Source organism: Lepidochelys kempii, chromosome 5, assembly GCF_965140285.1.
Source record: "Lepidochelys kempii isolate rLepKem1 chromosome 5, rLepKem1.hap1, whole genome shotgun sequence".
Classification (NCBI taxonomy): domain Eukaryota; kingdom Metazoa; phylum Chordata; order Testudines; family Cheloniidae; genus Lepidochelys; species Lepidochelys kempii.
The window spans coordinates 48,068,193-48,095,680 of NC_136384.1; the positions used below are offsets into that span (position 1 = coordinate 48,068,193).

Genomic DNA, 27,488 nt, shown 5'->3' on the forward strand with positions numbered 1-27,488 from the left:
CTGCAGGGTCTCATACCTGATGCTGGGGAGGGACAGGAGGTATGTTACAGTAGGTTTTTTGGTTTGGAAGTGTGGTTTATTGCGTGAGATTTCTGCAATGTTACCACCTTTTTAGGTGATCCAGATCATTAAGTAGAAATGATCTGGTATTTGTTTGTAGTACGCCATCCATTTTAATATTGGCAAATGAAATGGAGTCTAAAATTGTATTCTAAATCTTAATGGTGGGTTTTCATGTATGCTAAATCCCAAGGTGTTTCCCAAACATCTGTGTCTTATTATACACGCACTATGTACAATTTTGAGTTTTGTTTGTAGTGCTTATATTACAGCTATTGTCTTTTCTGTTAACCTCCAAGTGAAAACACATAATGAAAAATAACCTGAATTGTGAAATATGATAAAACCTGTTGGAGTGAACCTGCTGGAAGGTATTATGAGTGACTGTCTAACTTTAATTTCTTTGCTGCTTAATTAATGTCTTCTGTAACACCTGCAAGGCAAATGAGTTTAACTGAAATTATTGCATAATAACGTGTTTTGTCAGCAAATAGAGATTAAATATAAAAAAAAGCTTTTTAAAAACAAGACTCCAAACCAGTAATAAAAGGTTGCATTTCTTTGCATTCCCTGTGGTGTTTTAGGTGCTCAGGATTTCATCATTTTTGCAGGAGGGAAAAGCCTGAGCTTATGGCTTGTCTATAGAGGAAGTTCATGGGGAAGTTAGTGCAAAATAGTGAGGATGTTAATTTAAAGTGCAGTAACTGTTCTGCACTACCCCCTTGTGGTCATTCTGGTTCTGTACTAAGAGTGCTTGAACCTAAGCACCCCAAAAGCACTTTTAGTGTGGAAGAAGAGTGTCCACACCAGGAGCTAGTGCAGAATAGCTATTTTAGGGTCTTCTCGCGATCTAGATAAGCCCTCATTATTCCACAAGTAAGGGAAAAAGAAGCTAAATTTTAAGTTTTTTGATTTTCAAATGTATTTAGAATGCCTAAATTTTCCCATATATTGTCCTACTGATTAGAAATTTTAACCATTTGAAAAGCACTTTTTACAATGTGTGTATTGTTCATCACTTAAAGGTGGATACAAACTAGGGAAGATTTTCAGGTATATCAGACTTTTTAGTTTGTGTCACATGTAAATAAATTCACTTGTTCAAACAGTTAGAATTTTCTTTACCAGAGATCTTTTCTTCCGTCCGGTATTACATTGAAGACATAATGGTGAATTTGGGAAACTTTTTCAGAGCAACAGACCAATGTCATAAGCACAAGATTCTGGTTAATAAAAGCTGTTCAAAGGTACCATCTAACTTGTGTTAGTGGAGGAACGACTCTCTTCCCTTTTCCCATTCTCCTGCCTTACAATGAAAGAATCCTCCTGTTATAATGAAAGAAATATAAAATATTTTTCAGCATTTCCTCATCTTGTTTCAGTGATAATTTTCATTTTAGAACCACTATCATGATCTACTAAACATTTAAGAACAATTTTACGAACAACATTTTTGTACTCACTTTCCCATTATTGCTCTTTAAGTAGTATATCCTCTTCTAACTCGTTGTTGCTTTGAGCCGAATAATTTAGAGAGAACTTGAATGCCAAAGTGTGTGCTCATTAGTCAGGGTGTACAGTGTTAGTACCCAAAAGTGACTTTGAGACTCTGGCAAATGTTAAGTTACTAGTGTGAAAACGGTGATTTTTAATGTACAAATTCTCTATTTATATTGCTGTGAAGGGGGATTAAGGGAGCACCTGGTATAAATGAATCTTTATATGATCTAGAGGATGAGACTCTTTTAAAGCAGTATCTTTATCTTATGGAAACAGTTCTTATGAAAGCTCACCTTCTGTTTTACTTAAATAGAAAGTTTAGCAACATTAAAACCAAAAGATTAACTTCTAAGCCTAGAAAAGATAAAACCTATATTTTTACCAATTAATAGTTCTAATTTTTCACTAAACTTCTTTCTGCATCAGTGCTCTTAATTGTAAAGAACATTTTGTTTTAGTTGGGTGTGATACCGCTTTTACAGACGACATAATTTTAGTCTTATTGTTAATGAAGCAAAATTGGCTTAAGGTACTGTGTAACACAAATGGTTGATGAAAAATGTTGAGAGTTCTGATCAAGGGGATAGCAAATCCATCATTTGGGGAGAAATTTGAAAAACTTTCTCTAGTTTTTAAATAACGAAATTTAATAAGCAAACAAGGTGTCTTCTCATCAGTATTTTTACTATTTTCAGACCTTGCTCAGCTTTTTGAGATTTATTTCTTTGTTCTCTACAGTGGACCAACTACATTCATGGGTGGCAGGACCGATGGGTAGTTTTGAAAAACAACACTCTAAGTTACTACAAATCTGAAGATGAAACTGAGTATGGCTGCAGGGGCTCGATTTGTCTAAGCAAGGCTGTTATTACGGTAAGCATTATCTCAAAGTTGATGTCTTTCATGTTTCACTAGAGCTTTATAGATAGGTTTTTATTTTTATGGACAAAAAGCTTGGTGAAAATGGCTAAGGAAAATGAATTTTATGATGATATGTCCTCTTTTGTCAGTGGTTTAAAAGCAATATGTTTGCAACCGAACAGGGAACATATGTAAGATAATAAAGAATAAATATGCAGTCTAGGATGGAGATCATGATTGACTTCTTCACTCCTCTGACACAACAGAATATTCTACAATAAAAGTAAAGGTCGTCTGTGCAGTAGACGGAGTTTTCTTGGGAGTTGACCCAAGCCTGTGGAATGAACTCCCATGGGGAGTACGGCCCATCACAAACCTAAGCAACTTCTGCTCCAGGTGCAAGATGTTTCTGTGACCTTGTCTTCTCTAACATAAATATAGCTCTGTGTGTGTGTGTGTGTGTGTGTGTGTATGCCTGCCCATGTCCATTCATGTAAATGTAGAAATATTAAATTATAAAGTCCAGAACACTTTACTGTGAACACTTCTCCCCTGTCGAAAGGATGAGAAAACGTATGATGAATGTTAGTAACGCTGCTTAATTGAACTCTTGGAAGGAACTCAGATACTACAGTGTCTAGAATCTAACAGAATAGAATTCAAAAAAGTGAAACCGCTCCAGCAAGCCTGGAAACTTTGTGGGTTTTTTTAGCTTTAGGAATATTATCGTATGGTTTCATGTGGTTTAATACTATATAGAGAGCTACAAAATGTGCAGCAACTTTGCAAGGATAACGTTTGATGGGTTCAGTTGAATATTTGTCATCCTTTGAGTGAGTTATGTGATATGGGAAATACCAGATAGTGTTTTGTAGTATATAATTGGACAAAAGCAGCAATGCTTAAACTTTCTGCAAGCCCAAAAACCAGAATGTGTTCAGTTTTTATAGTTGTAAAGTGGGGGTGAGGTGAGAATTTTACTACTTATAAATATTCCTGTCACTGAAGGTATTTGATTGGATTAACTATAGAAACTACTAATTTTGAAAGGTAGATTTGAAAAAAGTAAGACTTTTCCATTTGGCTGTTCGGCAGTTACAAACATCCATCATCTAAAATGATTGTTAAAAATAGCATATTATGCTATACTTAAAGCTTTTTTAAAAAATGGGTACCTTGTTCTGACCCACTAAGGAGCATATGGTGCACAACAGTGGGCTATACAAATACTCCTTTACTGGATATACTTTGAACACACTAATTAAGGCCGGGTCTTAAAAAAATTTACCTGACACTTATTAGTCAAAAAGGCAAACATGATAGCCAGTGGTAGACATGAAGTGGGATAGTGGCAGGAAGGTGGCCTTAGAGAGCTCTAGGTAGAGTGCCTTGTTGAGAAGCAAGGCTCATCCCTAGCAGCCTGAAATCTAGTTTCTGTGGTGGATAGTACTGAGATTTCTATTAGAGTTCTTAAAGCAGGATCCAGCAAAAAGGGAAGTTGGAATCTTTCATATCTGCTGGCTAATAGGTGTCTAAACTTGAAGGTCAACATGCATGCATACAGCTGCTGGAAGGCAGAAGGAGCTCTCCGTCTCCCCTCGCCATCTACAGCTTCTTAGCTGCTAGAAGGTACAGTGGACTCTTCACCACTTTGCCCCCTCTCAGAACCTCTTGAACATGGTAAGGAAGAGTGGGGAAGAATTCTGCTACTCCATTTTTGTTGGTGGGGAGTACATCTCCCAAATAACTAAAGTGACTGTCCCTGTTGCTCAGTTTTATCAGGATTATAAAATTGACGTGATTCTTGAGTTCCACTATTTTGGCTTTTGAATTCTGAAGGGCTTCAGCAAAACTGAGCAGAGTCCTGTTATTATCATGCTGCTGATAGCAGGCAAATCTTTGAATGTTAGTGTAGGCGCTAGGAGCTCAGGAAAACTATTACGTCAGTTAACTTTCCAAATGTTAAAGAAGTGTGCTGTCTGATACTATCAAGGGCTAAAAATTCTTTAAATCAAAGCTTATTCAGAAATTGTTGGCTTAGGCCCCAGTACTCTAGAAGGAGTGCTTCCCACTTGTTCTGGTTAGTAGCAAGTCAGCGAGCAGACTCTTTAACCCTGAATTATTGAGGAAAGCATAGACTAGTTAGCTGAATGAGCCTCCAAACTGGATTTTGTTTCACAGACTTTCTGTGGGCAAGTTCAGACATGTGAATAGATGTTAGAAGCCTCTTCAAATGCCTCCTTATGCAAGGTGGCCAAGCATTGGACTGGTAGGTTCTCATTTTGGGTAATATTTTAAGAGTTTCCGCTTACGTGGATTAAGCATAGGTGACATGGATCTTGAGTAAAGTATGATGCTCCAATTACAATTTAGTATGGCTAATTTGTTTCATCAATATAAAATCTGAATAATGTAATCAGAGTATGTTTAGGCTTTTTAGAACTGGATGAGCACAATAACGTTGGGATTCCTAAGGGATTCTTGTTGCATAAAAAGTAGACTGAGGTTGCACATGGGTGACAATAACTTACATTTATAATTACGCTTCAGTCACGAGTTTCTTAACACAATAAGGGTAGAAAATGCAACTGAATGTCAGTCAAATTAAGAAATCTAAAATGTGCATCAGCTATAAGTAGATACCTGCAAGGAAATCTTAATGTTGGCCCTCAGTTTTTCTTTTAATTGTCACAACAGAGCTAGTTGGCTTGTGTATTTATACTCAAACTCTATATAAAAACATTAGTAACTGATAAGATAAATAGATGAAGAAGGGCAGAAGACTTGTGTATCAGTAGAAATTGTTCTCTACTGTGTCTGGTCTATGATTGCATCAATGGAAAGTGGAAATCTTGATTTATCTTGACTTCTCACTATCAACTAGTGTTTGGCGAGGATACTGAATTGACAAAGTCAGAATCTTTATTAGGAATATCTACTTGTACAGACCTCTATTAGGCTTTAAATTTAACCTATCTTTAGTGTCTCGTGATCTTGCCAGATCTCATAAGTTAGGCATAGTTAATAGTTGTGTACAAGTTCTTAATGGCAAACAACAATGCAGGAAGTGGAGTGTGCGACAGTCTTTCCTCTGAATTGATATTGAAAGAACTGCCTCAGCATGATGCTAGATGGCACTATACTAATAGGTGATATCTTTGGTCTGAGACATAAAACATTTGTTATTAAAGGACAACTTCCATGATGCTTTCTTGAAAGAAAAGGTACAGGTTCTCTTATGTGATGGGCAAATTCACATTTAAGTAGTCATGCATATTCAAAACTTGCCTGCAGTTTCAACTGGAGACTTTTTTTTTCTTTTTTACTTTCTTATAAAGGATTATTTAGTGCTTCTTGTTCAGAATGACTACATTTCATGGATCAGTAAGCTTTTAAGGGTAGAAAGTAACTATCCAGAATTATGGCAGTACTTCCATTGTAGCTTACAGTATTATAACAACAATAATATTGTGCATGCTGAAAGAAAAGGAGGACTTGTGGCACCTTAGAGACTAACCAATTTATTTGAGCATAAGCTTTCGTGAGCTACAGCTCACTGCATCCGATGAAGTGAGCTGTAGCTCACAAAAGCTTATGATCAGATAAATTGATTAGTCTCTAAGGTGCCACAAGTACTCCTTTTCTTTTTGCGAATACAGACTAACATGGCTGTTACTCTGAAACCTGTCATTGTGCATGCTGGTTACTGAGACACAATACCAGCCATGAGACCTGATAACATGATTGTAAGGGAGCCACTCTCCCCCCACCCACCCCCCCCAACCTCCTCTTCTGATCTCTTCTAGATGCTAGCAATGCTAGTATATAGAATAGAGTTTACAAGTGCTTTTGCTGGTATTAGTTCTCTTTGTAGTGGGGAAACAGCTCTCCTCAAGCCAGTATTGCTCGCCAAGGCGGGAGACTCCCTGAGCTGTCCCTTCTAGCAGCTGACCCCTCTCTCCCTGCTGAGGTCTAATTAAAAAAATAAAACCACAACTGTAGGTTACAGATTAGATCTTGTGCCTCATTGCTTTGAACACTGTCCAGGAGACTTCTGTTCTGTTCTGCAGGAGGCCTCTGTTTTTGTGCTTCATACCATCACTGCTGATGTGCAAAAGAAGGACAAATTGCTGTTAGATTTCCATAGCACCAGCTCTCAATGGTCATATGACTCAGCAGAATGTGTATAGTATTACTATAGTCCTAGCTCTAGTAGCAAGGATTGCATTACTACTAAAGTTGCTGTTTTCATATAGTATAGCTTGTAAAATTCTTTGAAAACCTTCAGAATTAAAAAAATGCCCATTTTATGAGGTGTGCACATTGTCAGAACAGCCCTTCAGCATGGAGCTGAACAGATGATTTTACTAAACATTTGGGAAAATGTCATGTTTGAGAAATCCTCAGAGAATCTTAAACTCTAATGGTCATATGCTACTAAACTTTATTACAAGAAGTAACTGATGCATGCAAGACCTGCCCCCCCGTATCATTGCTCCAAATAATCTATGACTTCACTGCAAATGGGTTTCTTTATTAAAACAGTGACATCATGCAGTTTTAATCAGCAGTGATTCCTATATTCTACTGTAGAAAAACTGTTTTTATTTTCCATTTGGAAGACCAGACAAGACTTGTCAATTTTCATGCAGTTGTATAGATTTTTCTCTATTTTTGCTTATATTTACACTGAGATTGTTGTGACCAAACCAATAAGAAAATTGTGAAATGGATAGACACTGAAGTAAATGAATAAGTACCAAGGACCATTCTTGAGTTTTTCGTAACATTTTTTTGTCATATTTCTGTATTGTAAAGAGAGATGTTTTAGATTTGGACACTTACAGTGACTGCACTTGGACATGAGTAATCATCATAATTTGGTATCTCAAAGAATACAAAGAGATTGGAATAGGTGACAATGTCCTCTTCATTAAAGTCTCTAATTTGTTTATGCTTACCAAAAGCAACTTTTTCTACAGACTTGGTAAATACTCAAGTTTTTCAGCAAGCTAACATTTCTGATTTCTTTTTCGTGACCTAATTTATTTCTGGATTATTTACAGTATGGTCTTGGTTACCACTGTGTATTGGGAACTAATGGTGAAAGCTAAAAGGAAATATAGGAAGAGGCAGTGAAATCCTTCTTTAAATAGACTGGCTTTTAAAACAGTGAGAGAGGATGTCCTGCATTTGTCAATTTGAACACATACAGATGAGTTTTCCTGTGTGAAATCCCTTTCAGAGAGTCTCCATGTTTTAAAACCTGAAAATATAATTTAACTCTTGATTTCTACTTGCTTACTAGTAAAAATAAGAACCTGGGGTGTCAGAACTACTGTTAAACAAAAAATATGCTTAGAACAACAATTAGATTGACATCCATTTTCTTTTTAAGTAGTCTTGTTTATAAAATACAATTTCAGGACTTGGATTAATTAAAGTTGGAAAATTTAAAGGGAAACTTGACTTTATCCGTAGTTCTAATCTCCTTAAAGTTGTCTCTTGTTGTATTTCATTTTAAAATGTATACAATGGGAAATTCAAAATGGGCTACTGGATTTATTCAGGATGAAATTAAGCAATTTTATAAGTGCATTTAAAGGATGAATAAAGATGAACTTCCCAGGTAGCCCCTTAAGTGAATCTGGGGATTAATTTTCTCCAACTTGCACATCCTGAACTCCTGAATGAGCAATATTACTAAAAAAGAAATTCCAGTTAAAATATAAATATACACTTATGACTGTTGTCCACTGGTAGGTTTGATTAAGTTTGTGCAATCAGCCAGTTAAATTAAATGCAATCATCATTTAGCCTTTAGTTACTACGGTGGTGGGCTTTATAGAAAAGACTTGAATAGATCAATGCTATGTGTTCAGATAACAAGGCAGTGGATTTGTGTACCAAAAAAATACTATTTACACTAAAGAATAGTAACTCCTTTCCAACTACTTAATTTGTAAAAAATAAGCCTATAAAGGCTGTTTTAACAAATATTTAGCATTTAAGTAAACAGTTCATTTTTTCCTGGTTTGTACAGCATTTATTCAGCCGCCTCTTTACTAAACAGAGGCCCTGAACTAATTTAGAAATGGAGAATATATGGGCTGTGAAATCACTAACTAGATTCTGAGGCTTGTTTGACGTAGAAGGTGATTAGGACTTCTAGATTTTAAGGCATATCTTAAATAACCAAATGGATATTTCCGGATTTGAGAGGGTGTAAGATGGAATTGGAGAACTGATTGTAGACAGTGACCTTCGAAATAAGAGGAAGATGGGACACTAGTTGGAGAGGCAAGTGGGGGTTGGGGTAGGTTCTGAAGATGAGAGCAACTAAAACATGCTTGTATTATCAGGGGAAAGAAGCAAAGGAGAATGAGGGGTTAAGGAGAAAAGTAAGGGAAGGGATGAGTGGGAGCAAGGGAGATCTGGGGATAGGATGGGCTGGGGTCACTGGGGCAAGTGGAGCTTTCTACATGAGCCCCTGCCTTGGACAATTTTTGTTTAACAATCATATTTTCCTATTTTAAAAATGTTTCTCTTTCCTATTTGCGTCTTTCACACAACAATAGGGAAACGGGCAAAGTGGTGTTATGCACAAAATCTGAAAATGAGAAATGGTTTTTGTCTTTGAATTACTGTGCTTAAATGTTACTAGTAACTCTACTAGGTAGGTGTTCGGAGAACTGAGAATTTTAAATTGATTATGGTCCTTTAATTAGCTAACTACATTTTTGGATGATGTTCTTGGAAAGAAAAAGATGTCTGCTTTCTTGGGATAGCATTGATATGGAGAGGGATTCCTTTCAATAGTAGTAATTAAACTAATTCCTAAGTAAAGAGTGAAAAATAACTGACACTGATCCAGATTATGTTGAACAAGTTGTCCCAATCCACAAGTACTTACAGAATTATTCTATTTGAGAATGTTTTTAATTTCAAACACATCATTGTAATAAACAGTTACTCTACAATTCAGACATGGAATTAATGATAAATTGTATAGTGTACAAATATTTTGGACTGACTGCAGTTAGTATCCTACAAGAGAAAAGCCATTTCTCTCAATATTTCATCGTTTTGACTTCAGCTGTGTGTTAAAACCTCTTCGAAAGTGAGGGATATGGTTTAGTACTAAATGGGCCAAAATTGTTTATGACCACTACTTACATACAATAAATAATACATGTATTATCATAACACTTGTGTAGTGGGTCATGACTGGGACTCCGAAGAAATTTATGCTATGAGTGTTACTTTGTTTTCCTTTTTATTTTCACATTAGCTTTTTACTGAAAGATTTAAATATTAAATTTTGACTGAATGTTCTGAATCAGAATATTTTGGTACCAGCAATCTTTGTCAGAACACATAATTCAGGCTAGACATGTTATACATCAGAAATGTACGTCATCCTCCTGGTTGCTGTAGGCCAAAGGATTTTTGTAATGGAACACTCTTCACCCATGCTCTGTCAGCGTCAAATATATACTTAACATCCTGATTGTTGCATAACTATTAAAGCTGTTAGAAATTGAACAAGGCTTGCTCCTCACACACACTTGTACTCCTTAATTCTGCTGAATCTGTGAATTTGTATTCATTTTCATAATAAATTATGGTTTGCTAACTACTAGAAATTATTACTTGTAAGATGCAGCAGAAGCTGGGCTGGGAAGGACAAACTATTAAAACTGTTATTGAAGTGCTGACAGTTTGCTCTGGGCTGTCCAAAACAAATAGTTGTGCCTAAGAAGCTAACAATTTAAAATATACTGCTATATTTAATAGCAAAGAATACAAAAATACTTGCAAGCAAGTTAATTTTTGTGAAGAAACTTTCAAGTCATCTTTGCAGCCTAGACGCCATGTGAAATTTTCCCATTAAATTATAAATGTCTTATGTTTACCAAAGAAATTAGGCACTTGCTTGGTAAAATCTGGGGAGCAATTTACAAAATTGGGCAGTTACTGTATTAAATGTGTAGCCTATAGGTGCATAGGTATAAGTTAAGGCACTAATGCAATGAGCCTATAGTACACAAGGCCTGTAAAACGTAGCTAAACTAATAAAGGCATAAGGTCAAAAAGCCTTAGCATAAGAAGTGAACCAAGAGTAAACATAAATCATAAGATAGAATGCTGTAATGACCAAACAGCTGATAGGTAACCCCAAGATGCTAGTCTATACTAATTTAGGATGTTTTAAAGTAGGGACATCAGCAGATCATGCGAAAGCCATGGTAACTAATGGATGCATATGTAAAAGATTAATAGCTTATGGAAGAGGGGTACCCCAACGTTAGTAGGAAATAAGGAAAAGGGGCTGAAATTCCAATTGAATATGTATTGGGTGAAGTGGTGTGAGTGTAACACATTATAAAAGCTGTATCCCAGCCTGCATGCCTTGGGAGATGTTTGGATAATGACCACTAGTGATGGTGATGATTGTGTGGGGGAAGATGGTTCTGCAGGAGTTGCTGTGAGTATATGGATGTTCAACTCATTTTGTTTTCTCTCTTCTCACTGTCTTAATAAAACTATTACAAATATAGAAAGTTTTTCCTAAGTGTGCATTGCAACCATGCACACTGAAGTTCCCAATTAGACAGGGTAAGAGATGTGTCTTTTAGCTCATGCAGTAAAAGCTCATGCATTAAGCTCCAGAGGTTCCAGGTTTGATCCCGGTGCCAACAGATCAACATTACACTAATTTGGCAGAAATTACTTTCCCCAGCATCAGCAGGACAAGAGATGCTGTACTCTGGTGGCTGGGGATGTATTACAAGAGAATCTTGACTAGTAAAATTTGTAATTTAAATATCGCAGCCTCATTGTTAAAATGGAGCGCTCTTAAACCAACTAACTTTGAGGCATGTTCAAGAGGTATATAGAATACTATTTGCCATATAGAAGAGCATACTTCTGATATAATCATCCCAATGAAAAGTACTACAGCTGGTTATTTCTTCTGTTAAAAATATCAGTTTCATAAGTAACAAACTTAAAGTGAGTTGAAAGGCCATATAATAATAAGTGATCCTTTTTTCCCCAAATATACATACATCAGCCATAACTAGGGCTCCATGTCTGTCATTGATGTCATGGAAGTCATGGATTCCGTGACTTCTGCAGGGGCCAGTTTGGCTGACCCCAGGGTCGCCCAAGCAGCTGGCTCCTGGGCCAACTGCTCAGGTGGTCCACACCAGCTGCTACTTTGGCAGCCCTGGGCAGAGGTCTGGCCGGCTGGAGCACTTGTGGTCCATTGGCCCCGGGCAGCAGTCCCCAGCTGGCTGGAGCAGCTGCTGGCCCCAGCTCTCGGAAGCTGGTGCTGCTGTCCCACCCAGCAACAGCCCCCTTCCTCTCCTTACCCCCCACCCCTCCACCTGATTTAATCATGGGTATAAGTCATGGACAGGTCACCAGCCCTGAATTTTTGTTTATTGCCCATGACCTGTCCATGACTTTTACTAAAAATACATGATTGAATCGTAGCCTTAGTCATAACCAAAATGTTTTAAAAAGCATTTAGTAACATTGACAGATGTATTAAAAATGATCCCTTTCTTGAAATTAGATCAGGGTATCTCATCTGTTTAGATCCTTCTTGCTTAATAACCACAGCCTCTGCAAATAACAAACAACACTGTCATCACATGTGCATGGCAAAAGAGTTTGTACATATAACTCACTAATGTGTGTATTGCACAGGTTCTTCTCTGTGCCAGTCTACAGAGGATGAATTGTTCTAGCCCGCAGCTACAGAGCTTTAGCTCAAGCTGTAGCAGCTCATGCTTTTAGTTTTGGAGGCGCCTGGTTCAATCTCTGCTGTCTGACATGAGGGCAGCTGTCACACACAGACTTATGCATGTACTTTTTACATTACTCTCCTTATACATCATAATAAATAGCTCCATAAGTAGCACTGGTAGTGTTCCCTAGTTGTGTTGGCTGCTCTCATTCTTTGATGCTGTTTCTTAGCCTCCCTGACTCACCAGCTAGTCTCAGCATGGTATCTTAATGGGGCAGGGAGGAAGACTTAATGGCAGAGGGGTTTACAGTACTCACCTAGAACTTATATTGGTGGTGGGAGAAGATGTTTGAGAAGCAGCAGTGGGGCCTGCAGTTGCATGCAGCCAAGAGGAATGTACTCTTTTAAAGCGTGAATGCCTGGGCTGGACCCAGTATTTCAGTGGTCTTGATAATACATCCTTTCTCAATCACAGTGGACAACACCATCCTGTGGTCACTTAACCCTGTAACCTGGCTGTCATTTTCATCTTGGACATCTCTGTAAATCCTCAAATCTAGACTGTCTGAATCTTGTGGACAGTTTGTGTGTGTAACATCTAAGATACAACCTAGCCTTTCCTATCCATCCACCAAGCTAAAACTCTTATTCTGGGTAGTCTCATCCCACATCTCCATTACTGAAACATTATTTTTTCTGGTCTGGATGAATCTTGCCCATCCATTCAGAATGCCACAGCAAGGATAATTTTCCTAGTCTGTCGCTTCGACCATGTTATATATTTTTTTTCATCCCTCCACTGACTGGCTCGCTCTATTTCATCAAACAAGCTACTCATCCTCACTTTAATGACCTTTCACAGCCTATCCCCACCCCTGTCATATTGCATTCATTATTGAGATGTCATCTCCTACCTCCAATTGGCCAGTGATACGAGTCTTCATCACCACTTGTTAAATTTCCAGGCAAGCATCTTTGCTTTCTCCAGTACTGTCCCTCTCAATTGTGAGAAACTCCCATAAACATCTGCAAAGCTACCTCATCCTCCTTAACTCTGCTTTGATAAAATGCCTACAAAAAACTTTGACAACTGTTAGGCTATTGGTGTATTTATCAATATTCTTGTTGTTTCCTTGTACTCCTCCATTGATTTGCTTGTATCCATCTTTTTCTCTTGTTTTATACTTAGATTGTAAATTCAAGGCAGGGACTGTCATTTTGTTTGTTCAGCACCTAGTGCAGTGGGGATCTTGTCCAGGGCTAGGGCTCCTTGGTGGTATGGCAATACAAATAATAGTAATAATAATAACTTTTGTGCTTAATAGAAATAGATCTAGAAATTGCAGCTAGAGATGCATTTCACAATTCATCAAGTAAACTCCTCTTGCTTCGCTTCCCCATCCCAGATAATCCCTAGAATTTTTTTCTCCCTCAAGCATGATCAGCTGCCCTAAACATAACATCAAAACAGGCAAATGCTCTGGCAGAAGGTGGAGGAAGCCTATTAGTTGAATGGGTGCATCTTGATTACATTTCTCCTCAGACCAGACTGGTCTATCAGATTTTTGTATCATCTTTTCTAAAGTGAACAAGGAGTACAAATTTGATGCTTAACTATTCCCCAGTGGATTAGCTGCTGGATAACCTAAGAAAATTCAAATACCTCCAGACCCTGCAGTTGATGAAGAGATTGCTTGAGCCCTCTCTGTATCTAGGAGAAAAAAATGTATTTAACCCCATTTTTGGTTACTTCCTGACCCTTCCATGGGGCCCCTGTGATGTTCCAAGCATTGGTTGAAAAATGTTCTGTGGTTACCTGCAATACAGAGCAACATATTTAGATTATATGGTTGTCTTCATTTGATTGTGAATTGCACATTTGGCCTCTGAGTCTCATTGAGCAGAACTCATGGCCAATCTAACTAAGTGTACCCTGGGAAAAATAGAAACTGAGTATGTGGGTTGGGTTATGTGCTCAGGAAAAATTAGTTTAAACCCACAGTGAGTCTTGTTGAATTACCACCAAAAGAACAGGTGCTGTCAGTGTTTGGACCAGCATGGATGTTAATTTCTCTGTCATCTTGTGCGTTTGTGCCACCAATGTATCTTGTGTGGAAGAATACTCCACCCCAGGTTAATTCTTCAGATGCTTGTGATGATGTGGTTACCAGCTTAAGGATGTTCTTTGTAGCTAACCCATCCTGTGGAGTCCAGACCTTACTAAAAAAACACATCCCTTCCTAGCTGTATAATGCATTGCTTTTTTATCAATATCCATTATATACTGTACTGGAAAACTCTGTGCACACAGACTTCTTGCCTCATTCCTAGGTACACCACCAGCTATTCTCATAGCTGTGGTCACTTGAGTTTGGAGTGGGACAGGGACAGTACAGTGGTCCTGGCAACACTTTATCCCCATGTATTAATTTCCCTGCAGGCTTCTAATCCTCCCACTCAGTACCTTAGTTTAAGTACTGCAAAATAAGCACTACAAGCAGTTTGTCGTTTATGGAACACCTATTGTAATTAGGGAATTAAAAATGCAGCAGGAATTCTATACAAATTCTAGTCTTCAAACCTTTCTAAAATTCACATGCATTGTTAAATTGACATGCCAGTTCAGCACTTGGTTGAGGGGCTGTCATAAATATAAAGGGAAGGCTAACCACTTTTAAATCCTTCTTGGCCAGAGGAAAAAACCCTTTCATCTGTAAAGGGTTAAGAAGCTAAAGATAACCGTGCTGGCACCTAACCAAAATGACCAATGAGGAGACAAGATACTTTCAAAGCTGGAGGGGGGGAGAAACAAAGGGTTCTCTGTCTGTGTTGTTTTTGCCCGCACCAGAGCAGGAATACAGGAGTTCTGACCTGCAAAGGGCTAATAAGCAATCTAGTTAGGTATGCATTAGATTCTGTTTTGTTTAAATGGCTGATAAAATAAGTTGTGCTAAATGGAATGTATATTTTTGTAACTTAAGGTTTTGCCTAGAGGGATTCTTTGTTTTGAATCTGATTACCCTGTAAGGTATTTACCATCCTGATTTTACAGAGGTGATTCTTTACTTCTATTAAAATTCTTCTTTTAAGAAACTGATTGCTTTTTCCTTGTTCTTAAGATCCAAGGGTTTGGGTCTGTGGTCACCTATGCAAATTGGTGAGGATTATTATCAAGCCTTTCCAAGGAGAGGGGGTGTAGGGTTTGGGAGGATTTGGGGGGGGGGGGATGTTTCCAAGTGGGCTCTTTCCATGTTACATATTTGTTAGACGCTTGGTGGTGGCAGCAATAAAGTCCAAGGGCAAAAGGTAAAATAGTTTGTACCTTGGGGAAGTTTTAACTTAAGCTGGTAAAAATAAGCTTAGGGGGGTTCTCATGCAGGTCCCCACATCTGTACCCTAAAGTTCAATGTGGGGAAGGAATCTTGGTAGGGGCCCAGGGTAGCATTTGTATGAAGATGTATATTCTTTTGATCAAGAGGTTCAGGTGCTCCCGAATCCACCAAAAAGACCATTTTTTTTTGGAGTTTCAATTATTTTGGTGTTTGCACAGAGAGAGAAACAAAAATGGGGAAGACAGTATCCATATGAAATCTATCTCGTTAGGTCTAGTGTCCAGCACAAAGAAGAAATTTAGTATCTAAAGATTAAGATTATTGGAGTTTGGTTTTGGCTCTGCTTAGGGCTCAAGATTGACTCATTACTATGCTGTGCAGACTGGCTTCAAACTCCTGTGAACTTGTCCCTGGTGACTTGCCACTTAAGGAGAGAGGAACCCTCCTCCAGAAGGAACTCTGTAGCTTTGGGGAAGGCGCGTTGGCCTGGAAACCCAAAAGTTCTTTATTTTAGGTATCTTCTTCCATGGAATGCTGTCAGTGTATTTGTGCACTTCACAAGATCTTACCACAAACCTCCTATGTGATGAAGGGAAAGACACTTACACCAGCATTTTTGGATATGGCAACCCTTCTGAAATCTGAGTAAAGAATTACTTCATTCCTTGTGAAATTTAGCAGAAAGGATGGTGATATGGCAATGCACTGAACTGTGACTCATGAGGCTTGGCTTCAACTCCTGGGTTTAGCAATTCCAGACTTTAGTCAAGTGACTTAATCTGTGTCTGGTTCCTTACATAGGCTATTTCGGCTTGTTTAGAATTCAGGAGCTCATGGATGACTTAGTGCTGAGGAGCCTTCTAAAGCTCTGGAAACCATCACAGATCCAGGCAGCTGCACCATTATTTCCTGTTACTGGCTCAATGAGGGCATCCACTCTCAGGCTTCCAGCTCCCCTGGTAGTCACTTACCTTGGGTGGAGACATGTCTTGCTCCCTCTGGACCAGGGTATTTCCAAGCTGAACAGTTCACTGCCTTCACTGTGGTGTTCCCAGCAAAAGACAGGCTACCTAAGCAGGCTTCACATGCCTTCTCTTCAGATACTAATAATGCCTTCTCTTCAGAACAATTGTCAACAATTAAGTTACCACACACACTTCTTGTGCAAGCCTATTTCATTCATAAGATAAAAGCACTACAGAGGAAAACACATTAAAAACAATAAGAATGTATGTGCATGCCAATGAGCTTGCCAGTGATCACCCCAACTCTAATGTAGGCTCTGTCAGAAGCAGTCCTTGCAAACCCCACAAAGGAGTCTCTCTTCTATGGTCACAAGTTCATAACAGCCTCAGTTCAGAACTAGCACCTTCCTGAAAAGTTTACTCTTTCCTTTATGCAGTTTGGGGGTATTTGGTTGGGAACTGGTTATTAGTAGACAGTGGGTCTTTCCCTCCAGTCTCAGCTTCAAAAGACTGGGTTCAAAGAGGTGGTGTATGTATTTAAGATGGAATATATGGTTTTAAAGAGTTAAGGTGTTAATATAACTCATTTACTGTCCAGCACTACACAGTGTGTTAACTAAGGTTTGAGCTTTGGCATAGAGAGACTTTAGCCTGCTTAGTACTATGGCAAATACACTATTAACTTTTCAAAACTTTTTGTTAAAGATACGGGGGAGGAAAAAAAATTCAATTATTTGGAATGTTAAGTAAGGCTTTTATTTTAACACTTCACATTTTATTGGGGTTTTTAAAGGGGGAAAATCCGTGTTTGACCGTTTTTTTTTATATGGTATTAAAGTTGGTAATAACTGTCCTTTTTTGGGGAAGAGAAGTAGTTAGTTGAGATGGACTGGAACTGTTGTTGGCGTTAAAGCTTGATTCAATTTTCTAAGAAGATAAAACAAGACAAATCCATGCAAAAGGGGAGAGAAGAATAGCAAAGATGGAAAATTCAGCTTCTTTCTCTGATAATGACTTGAAACCTCACTGATGGAAAAACACAGGCACAGCACTGTCATGTTCCAGGGTACAATCTAGACCAGTGAGGTGTTGTCACCACCTGCCCCGCAACCATGGATGCCTCACAATGCTTTGCTGTTGTAACTCCCAACCAGGGCTTCTTCCAAACAGCCTGACAGCATGCCGGTCACATCCTGAGTATCTGTGTATAGTTGTAGCCCTGGTCCAGCAACTGTGATCCCAGCAGGCTGTCGGCAACACTCCAGTCTTATTCTGGCTTGCACTCGCCTTGTTTACTACTTTCAGGGTGACCCCAACACATTCCCATTCCTGAGGTTTTTCCAAAAATCGTGTGTTCTGCACTGTCCAGCCTTTTTCTGGACAATTCAGGTATTAAAGGTCCATTGCTCCTGTAAAGGGTCAGTATTCAACTGTTAGCTATTTTAACTGAAGTTACCAGGCAGTTCAGTTTAAACACAACACTGGATTATTTTAGATTAAAAAGAATTATTTAAGTACAAAGAGAGGTTTTAAGTGATTACAAGTAAAAGATATTAAAGTCAGAAATGGTTACAGGAAAAATAAAGATAAAACGCTTCCTGGGAGCTAAAACTTAACAAGCTAAACTTGGTTCAAGGTAAAATTCTTACCAGAGGTTCCCAGCAATATGGTTGACCAAATTCTCAGGTTAGATTCTCCCCGCAAAGTGAAAGGGCTGGTTTCTTTGTTGTCTTAAGTGAAAGAGAGTAAGACGATAGGATGTTTTTGCTCTTTACTTTTATAGTCCAGTCACCCTATGAATTGCATTTTCTTGAGGGTTACCCCTAGATAAAGTTCCTTCCTGCTGTGAGGAAGGATACGTGGAGACTCGTGGTGAAAGAGGTTCCAAGTTCGCTAAAATGCAGGTTTATCTGTTCCTGCCCCGCTTTGTTGCCAAAGAAGGCCATTGGACAGGTGATTGCCAAGCAACTTTGACACCTGACTAGAGGTGTCAGCTTGTCCCTTGTCTTTGAGAGAGCCATTTACACGCTCCACAAATCTCATAAGGCAGGGATTCTCGCGACAAATTTTTTGGTGGCCTCAACGCTTGCTGGTGGCCGCACTGACCCTTTTTTTTTCCTGAAAAATTGTGTTTTCCTAAAGTTAATAAAGTAATATGCACATATATACATCTAAATCATTATTTATGTAAGGTTTTTGGGGTTTTTTGCGGACTCAATAATAAAAAATCATGCACAGTTATCTCTATTCTTTACTGGACCTAACAGAATTGAAACACAGATAAGGTTCTTTGCATGTTCTTGTCTTTTTTTATTGTTTCTTTTGCTTTTTATGGTTATAATGGTTGTCTGTATAATAATTCTGAAGTAAATTTAAAAATGCTTTGACATAATAGAAGTCCAAATAATAATGAAAACCTCTTGGTGGCTTGGGTCTGGGGAGGGAAGGAGAGGCACAGCTGTGGCTGGCCCGGGGCTCCTCTGGGCAGGTGGGGGTGGCTCGGGGCTTCAGCCAGCCTGGAGCCCCTCTGGACGAGGGGCAGGGTGCTCCAGGCTTCATTCAACCCAGAGCTCCTCTGGGCAGGTGTGTGTGTATGTGGGGGTCTTGGAGCCTTGGCCAGCCCAAGGCTCCTGCGGGGGGAGGTGCTCAAGGCTTCTCCAGGCGGGGATCTTGTGGCTGCAGGCTTAGGGGGTTTCGGGCCTGCGGCTACCAGGAGGGAGGCGGAAAGAAGGTGTGGAGTTGGCGGCTAGCCTCCCCAAAGAGCGGCTCCACCTGCCGCTCACCTCCTCGTGCACAGGCCCACTACTCATCTCCTGCGTCCCTCCTCAGTCCCCCACCCGCTGCTCATCTCCTCGCTCCCCTGCCCACCTGGAGAACTTCCACTTACTGGTGGCTCACCGCTAACCTCCTCACTCCCCTCCTCACAGCCAGACCCCACCCCGACCCCTGCTTCCTTAACCTGCTGCTGGCTTGCTACTAGTCTCCTTACTCCTTCACCAGGCTCCCCGCTGCTCAGCTCGCTGCTTGCCACCTCACCCCCTCCTTGCCACCTCACCTTGCTCCTTAAGCATTGTGTGTTCCACCTGTGTCTTCAGAGAGGCGGCTCATGCAGGAGAGAGAGAGGAAGGGGAGGGGCTGATGCTCCCCCCCCCCCACTGCACAGGAAACTGCTGTGGCCGTAGGGAAACCTGGTGGTTGCATGCAGTCATGGTAGCGGCATTTGAGAAACTGTGTCCTAGAGTATGCCTACACTGTAATGTATGCCTGGGTTCAGACTCGTGCTGGAACCCAGACTCCCCCTTCCATCTACACACACATCTCTCCAATTCTGGCTCAGATTTAGGCTCCGAGGACCCTGTGGATATGGAGGGTCTGAGCCAGAGTCAAGCTGTGACCCAGGGTTCAAGCCCTATTGCTTTGCAGTGTAGATTCAGCCCTATCTCCCTCCCGCACTCCTTACTCAGGTTCTGGGACTCTGCCAAAAGTGTCACACAATCCCATGGACCAACTTCCTTTGTCCTTTCTCTCCCAACAATCTCCAACTCCAGTGGAAACGGAAGCAGCCCCCCCTTGATGTGCAGCAGCAACTTGGTGAGTCAGCATTAACCCTGCCATTATCTTCTGACCACTGAGCTGCAAACATCCCATTCTGTATTTGTAAAGGAGACTGAACAGAAGAAACCTTTAGCAAAGAGTGCTGCTTCATGGTCATGGGAACACAGCCAGATTTTGGTAAATCCTTGACGCAAAGCCAGCAAAAAGTGCACTTTAGTAAGAGTACCAGCAATGATCGCGCATACCAGCAAATAGCAAAGAAGCTGGCAGCTTTGCAATTTACCGGGCTGGTGACCAATGCAGAGAGCAGATTAACTGTCTCAAGAGTGAGTACTGGAAAACCAGGGATTAGTACGGCACCTCAGGCAGATGGCCAACATCATGCCGGTTTTATGAGTATGACCTGGGTGCTGGGCATCGTGCCCAGCACAGAGCCCAATGGTAACCTGTTAGCTGGAAAGGTGCCCTGCTGGTCCCAGAATCCAGTATGGGGGATGATGGGAGCCAGCAGCAGGCCGTGAGGACAATGAAGTGACTCTGTTGCTGAAACTGGTTCTAGAGCAGGAGCAGCAGCACGTTCTGGGTCCATACTTGGAGCAACTGTTTGATGCCTCCTTGAGAAACAACCCACCTCAGAGTCTGCAGCAGACACAGATGGACAGAAGCTGCCCAAGCCTGGTAAGTTTCTGGCTGTGTTTTAATGTTTATTAATACACTAATTGGAGGCATTTCTGCTCTACGAACTGATGCAAAAGTTGTGCAGATTGTCAGCTAGCAGTGTGTACCCACTAATGGCAGATTGTATGCCAGCGCCTTGGCATCCCCCTCCCTCCCTCCTATGCCTGTAAGTATGCTACTTTGTTAGCACTCACCGGTCTACTGAGCTGTCTGGAAACAGAGAACTATGTGTGGTTGAGGGATGTGCAAATGTGTTTTTGATTTACAAATCTAGTCCCAAATACTACTGGATTTGAAATTTTACCCAGAAATGTGCCAGAGGTAAAGGAGAGCAGGAAGGCTGTGGAGTTCTGCATGTTTGCATGCAGCCATAACAGAGTAAGTCATATGGAAGCTAATGTAGCATCCTGCTGATTCCCTCATGAATTCTGACCTTTTCCCAGGTGCTGATAGCTGCAAGCTTTTCCTGAAGCAGGAACTCCAGTCAGTCATATTCTGGGGAAGAGCATATTTTTCCGGGCCATCTCGGTAGCTGACCAGCCCACTCCATTCAGATGTGCTGTTCAATCACTATATTTGAATACCTCGGTTGCATAAACTGCAGTTTCCTACCCACAGCTTGGAATAACATCTCCCTTTGCCAATTGGGCACCACAAGAACTGCTGTGTCCTTGAAAATATGGAAGGCCTGAAATGATAGTAAAAGATTTTGTAGCACAGTCACTGATGGCACTCTTCTCCCCTAACCCCAACTCAGGTAATTCTGCAGAGTTCTAAAACCAAACAAACAGCTTTGCATTTTTAACTCACCACTGTGTGTGCACTTCTTTTGCTGCAGTTAATCAAGCTGTGTCCAGTGAAATTCTGTGGTCTGAAGCATCCCTCTCACAATATGTAGAACTACAGTTTGGAGAAGTATCACTTTGTCCATAGGCACCGACTTCGTGGGTGCTCCGGGGCTGGAGCACTCATGGGGAAAAAATGATGGGTGCTGAGCACCCACCAGCAGCCCCCATATCAGCACCTCCCCTCCCTCCTCCCCCAGCGCGTCCTGCCCACTGGCGAGCCCCATTAATCAGCACCTCCCCTTCCCTTCCCGCATGCCACAATAAGCTGTTCCATGGTGTGCAGGAGGCTGGGAGGGAAGGGGGAGGAGCGAGGAAGTGGCCTGCTCGGAAGAGGTGGGCAGGAGTGAGGCCTTGGGGGAAGGGGTCAAGCACCTCCCGGCACTTTGGAAAGTCAGCTCCTGTGACTTTGTCCTTGAAACTTCAAAAGGAATTTTTCTGTACTCCTGCACTGAGCTATTTGAGACAGTAACCCTCCATGTCTTGTTCTGTTCCAGGCCCTTTGACCTCCACTGGCTTCAGTACCTCCACCTTTTGTACACATTGCATCAGAAATCTGGGCCAGTGTACCTTCACGAACCATTCGAAGAGGAAGCCTTTCCCTGATGAATTTAGGGTTAAGGTTTTGGACAAGACCAACAAGCAGGTCCTGTACCAAAAACAGAGGGACTTGCGGCTAGAGGAAAGGCGTGCCAAGAGGAAAGGCTCAGGCTGGCTGCACAGATTGAGGCCAGGGTTTCAGTGTGGAAGCACGCATTTGAACAGGATAAGTGAACAGGAGAGAGCTCAGCAGAAAACTTTCAGTGGCTCATATTGCTAATGACTGCAAGAGTAGTCTGCAAGGCTCCTGCTGCATCACCCACACCACAGCTTGAGTCCCTTGCCTGCTACCCGGTGCTGCAGTCCAAAAGCAGCTTAGAAGACTCCAGGGCTGGGTGGCACATCCATGAGTGGCTGGGCAGGGCAGCCTTGCCCCATGAAGCCCTCCATGTTCAGTCCCTCCCCTGTGGATGCCTTCAACCCCTTCTCACACTGCCAACTCCATGGCAAATGGGGAGAGAAGAGAAAGGAGAACAGGTGGCCAGAGGACATGCCATGGTAGGAAGTTTATGTCCTGTACATGATTTCACTATTTGCACTGGTTCATACACTTCATTTTTTCTGTAAAATTCTGTTACTGGTGTTTTGATGTGATGACAGCTGGCCTGTCTGGGAATTGATGAATTTTGTACTTTTGTAATACATTGTTTATATAAAGTTTTTTTTATTTCATCAAGAAAGTTTATTGCTATCACTGCTTCACATCATACAATGAATATTTAAAATAATAAAGGTAAATGCATGATCAGGGACAGTTATGAATTTGTCTGCAAAGACTATCCTGCAATACAGTTGTCTAGCAATATATACTTCAATCTTTTCCTTACATCAGTCCATACTGTGACTACCTCCACCCCCTTCAGAAGTGGCCATGTCATTCATAAGTATATGGCATAGTACTAAAACCTGCCACAATCAATGAGCCCCTCTCCCAAACACATTAATAATGGTACTATCTCCCCCTCTTCCATTGGGCCATGTAAGTCAGTAAGGTGGGAGCACAAAGTATCCCTGATGTGCCCGGGTGCATCCAGCTCCATTTGTGATAGGTGCACTTTCTAGCTGAGCATACTGATTCAGTGGCCCCTTGTGGTCATAGGTCTATTCAGGGGGAAATGACTCACCTCTGGCTTCACAAAAATTGTGAAGAGCACATCAAGCCACAGTAATGTGGACAGCATTGATTATGCTGGCATCCAAATGGGTCTCTAGACATCTCCAATGGGATTTCAGCGAGCCAAAAGCACATTCAGCAGCCAGTCGTCATCTTCTGAGAGTGTAATTAAACTGTCTTTTGCCGGGCCCTTTTAAATTAGGGTATGGTTTCATAAGCCAAGGTAAAGTGAGTATGCAGGGTCCCCCAGAATACCAGTGGGGACAATAACTCCATTTATGACCAATCTCATTTGGTGAGAATAGTATCCCAGCTTGTCCATGAATGTAGACTCCTGATCACAATGCCAGAATTTTTTCCTGAACTTTCCCAGTGCAGTCCATGTTAACATTCATGAATTCCCCTCTGTGGTACATGAGGACCTGGATATTTAGTACCTTTTGTGGTTTATGTACTCGTTCCCCTTGAGGAGGGCAAACTGTGGGCACGAGTCTCATCAGTGGCACCAGCACAGTTTGGAAGCCTCATTCTCTCAAAGCCAGCAGTTACTTCAGGAGTATTTTCTATGCCCACCACCTTGGGGGTAAACTACAAGCCTAATTGCCTCAGAAAGCTCTGTCACCACTTTACCATAGTCAACTTTCCAACACCAAACTGGTTTGCAATGGACCTGTAGCAGTCTAGGTTAGCCAGCTTTCCAGATGGCTATAGCAATCTGTCTTGTGTCAGGGCAAGCTGCTCACAAAGCTCCAGAAATGTAGCTTTCTTCATGCAAAAGTTCTGGACCCACTGCTGGTCATCACAGGTATGCGTGACTGTGATCCCGCCAGTCTACATAGCGGGCATCAGTGCCTGTACTGAGTAAATGAGCAGCATCAGCCAATATGAGTCTGTCATACCTGGTTGGTGGTGGTACTCCACTAACACCTCCTGCTCTGTCATAAGCTCTGTCAGGTGCCTTTGATAGGTCAGAAAACACTGCCAAAATGTCTACCAGCATTTCATGGCAGCTCTGACTGTTTCGTGACACGGGAGTGAAAGCAAAACAAAGAGAAGTCTTTGAAAAGGTGTCTCCTCAGTGTTGCTGGCTCTGGTAGCTGGGAACACAAGGACCAAAACAACGGCTGGGCAGGATATGTTGGTGGGCTATTCAAAATTCTTGTAAGATGCTGGGCGGACAGTCAAGTTTTTCCACAGTTCACCATGGTCCAAGTGTTAGAGCTGTCACATTTTTGGGAGGGTGCCAGTAGCATGTGTCTGCGCTGCAGCGTGGATGCCAGAGCCCCAGTTTTGAGCTCTAGTTAGAAAGATCTTAATGTAGGGTTAACAGTCTATGTAGATGCTCAAGCCCTGGTTTCACTAACCCAGGTCAGCTGACTCAAGTCCTGGGCTTACATTAAGGTGTAGACATACCCTTTCTTTAAGAACCCCAAAAGGAAGTAGTGGATGAAATAGCCCATTCCCATGTTATTTTGTTCACCAGTTAGGCCTAGTTTTTTGACACACCAGTTTTGGTTCACTGATTTTTAATTTACACTTTTTTTAGTTTACTCAGCATGATTTTAATAGTCTTTGAATTAAGTCCGTGAACCTTTTTGTTTGGACTAACTCAGTTTCTTGTCTCTGTTTTGTAACCTTTCCTATTAATATTTATTATACGTTATTGTGACATTTATGAACTTTTACATACTTTTTACAATTAAGATCTCAATTCAGGTAAATATGGAGGCCCAGTTATTACAACAGGAGAGAATTTGCATTTCCCTCCTCCCAACTACTTTGTAGGAAATCCATTTCATACACGTTATCCAAAAAGCCCTTTGAAGTTCCTAATAATTTCTAGAGATTGTGTTAGTTTCCTAGAAGAGTGACATACAATTCCACAGTAACACACAGATACAACTGCATTTTTAATACAATTAACCCCAAAGGTATTAAACTTAATTCAATAATGTTTATCTTAATTCCATAAGTTTTTTGTTCAGGATATTGTCAGTCTGTCACAGGGGGATCAAATGTTCTCACACTTAGTTTTTATTTCAGAGATGCCCTCTGTAGGTGGCTCTTGGAGGCAGGTAAGGGGTGGCTGGTATCTAAAAAGGATGTTGAGGGATGCTGCAGGTCTGGGGATCCAGTGTTTTGTGTAGGAATGTAGGTCCTGTTAAGGTTTCTTCCCCACTTTGAACTTTAGGATACAGATGTGGGGACCTGCATGAAAGAACTCCTAAGCTTATATGTACTAGCTTAGGTTAAAACTTTCCCAAGGCACAGATTGATTTATTTATTTATTTTTGCCTTGGGAACCAGCTTAGGTTAAAAACCTGATACGCTGCCACCACCAAGCGATTTAAACAAAGAACAGGGAAAGAGACCACTTGGAGACGTCTTCCCCCCCCCCCCCCCCCAAATATTCCCCCAAGCCTTACACCCCTTTCCTGGGAAAGGCTTGATGATGATATTCTTACAATTGGTACAGGTGAACGACAGATCCAAACCCTTGGCTTTTAAGAACAATGACAAATTAATTTATTTAAAGAAAAATTAAAAGAATTACCTTTGTAAAATTAGGATGTAAATACTTTACAGGGTAATCAGATTGGATGCGTTTGTGGTTACTAGGAATGGTTTGTTAAAGTCTGGGGCTCTTTGCACAGGGTTAGACATGAGTGTTGCTTTAAGCTGGTTAAAGGCCTTTTGACACTTTTTAGTTCACTGAACTGCATTTGGCTGGCTTTTTTTGGTTAGGTTTGTTAGTGGGGCGGTGATTTGGCTGTATTGCGGTACAAATCGCCTGTAATATTCGGCCAAGCCTAAGAAGGATTGGACCTCTTTTTTTGACTTTGGGACAAGCCACTTTTGGATAGCATTTACTTTGGCATGTAGGGGGTTGATCGTTTTTTGACCCACCTGGTGTTTAAGATAAGTTACTTTGTTTAGGCCTATTTGACACTTTTTAGACTTAACCATTAGTTTTGCCTTTTTTATGCACTTGAAGACTTTTTGTAGATGTGTTAGGTGTTTTGCCCAGGAATCTGAAAATATGGCCATATCCTTAAGGTAGGTGACTGCATATTTTTTTCAGTTTCGCCAGGAAACCATTTACAAGTTTTTGGAAAGTGGCGGGTGCATTTCGCAGCCCAAAAGGGAGTACATTAAATTTATACAGCCCGACGTGTGATAAAGGCTGACCTTTTCTTGGCAGATTTATTTAGCGGCACCTGCCAGTACCCTTTGGTTAAGTTTAAAGCAGAGATGAACTGGGCCTGTCCCAGTTTCTTTATTAGTTTATTTGTGCGTGGCATTGGATAGTTGTCTGGACAAGTTACAGCATTTAGCTTACGGTAGTCCACGCAAAAACATGTCTCCCCATCTGGTTTGGGAACTAGAACCACTGGAGATGCCCATGCACTGCCAGAGGGGCGGATTACACCCATTTATGGCATATTTTGGATTTTTCGTTTTATAGAAGTTTTAGCTTGAGGAGACACCCGGTAAGGTTGGGCTCTAATTGGGTGAGCATTACCTGTATTAATGAAGTGGTATGCACCTTTAGTCAGTTTTGGGGTGGCTGAGAATGTTGGCGCATAGCTAGTGCACAGCTTTTTGATCTGCTGTTGCTGCATACGCCCAAGGGTTATGGAGAGGTTCACCTCTTCCACACCACCATTACTTTTTTTTGTAGTAGACACCTTTACGCCACTTAACGTTGTTGTTTTTTTTTCTGGGCTGTAAACTGACCTTCAATTTTTTGGAATAAAAGCGCTTTAGAGAATTAATATGGTACACCTTAAGCTTTTGGTTTGAGGTGGGGAATGCTATGAGATAATTAACAGCTTCCAGGCGCTTTTGGACTGCGATTGGCCCTTTTTATGACGTTTTCATTTTATGGGCCTGGAGCACCTTTAAGACCATGACCTGGTCCCCTACTTTGAAGGAACGCTTTTTGGCATGTTTATTATACCTGGCTTTTTACTTTTTTTGAGCATTTTTTAGGTTTTCTTTAGCAAGGGCTAAAGAGGTTAGGAGGATGTTTTGTAGGTTGGTTACAAAGTTTAGAATGTTCGTTTTTGGTGAAGGTTTAAACCTCTCCCATTGCTGCTTTACCAGTTGTACTGGACCCTTAACCTTGTGGCCATATACAAGTTTAAATGGTGAAAACCCTAAACTGGGATGGGGTACAGCTCTGTAGGCAAAGAGCAACTGTTGCAACACTAGGTTCCA

General features: G+C 40.9%; 1 protein-coding gene across 4 annotated transcripts in view; it reads left to right on the plus strand.

Moving 5' to 3' along the window:
- The window catches only part of CERT1 (ceramide transporter 1), a 168,794-nt gene that overhangs the window by 2,171 nt on the left and 139,135 nt on the right, over positions 1-27,488 (plus strand). For all 4 annotated transcript variants that reach the window (XM_073344213.2, XM_073344212.2, XM_073344216.2 and 1 more), the window contains exon 2: positions 2,299-2,433. In XM_073344213.2, coding sequence (XP_073200314.1) covers positions 2,299-2,433 — 135 coding nt within the window. The remainder of the gene's footprint in view (positions 1-2,298; positions 2,434-27,488) is intronic.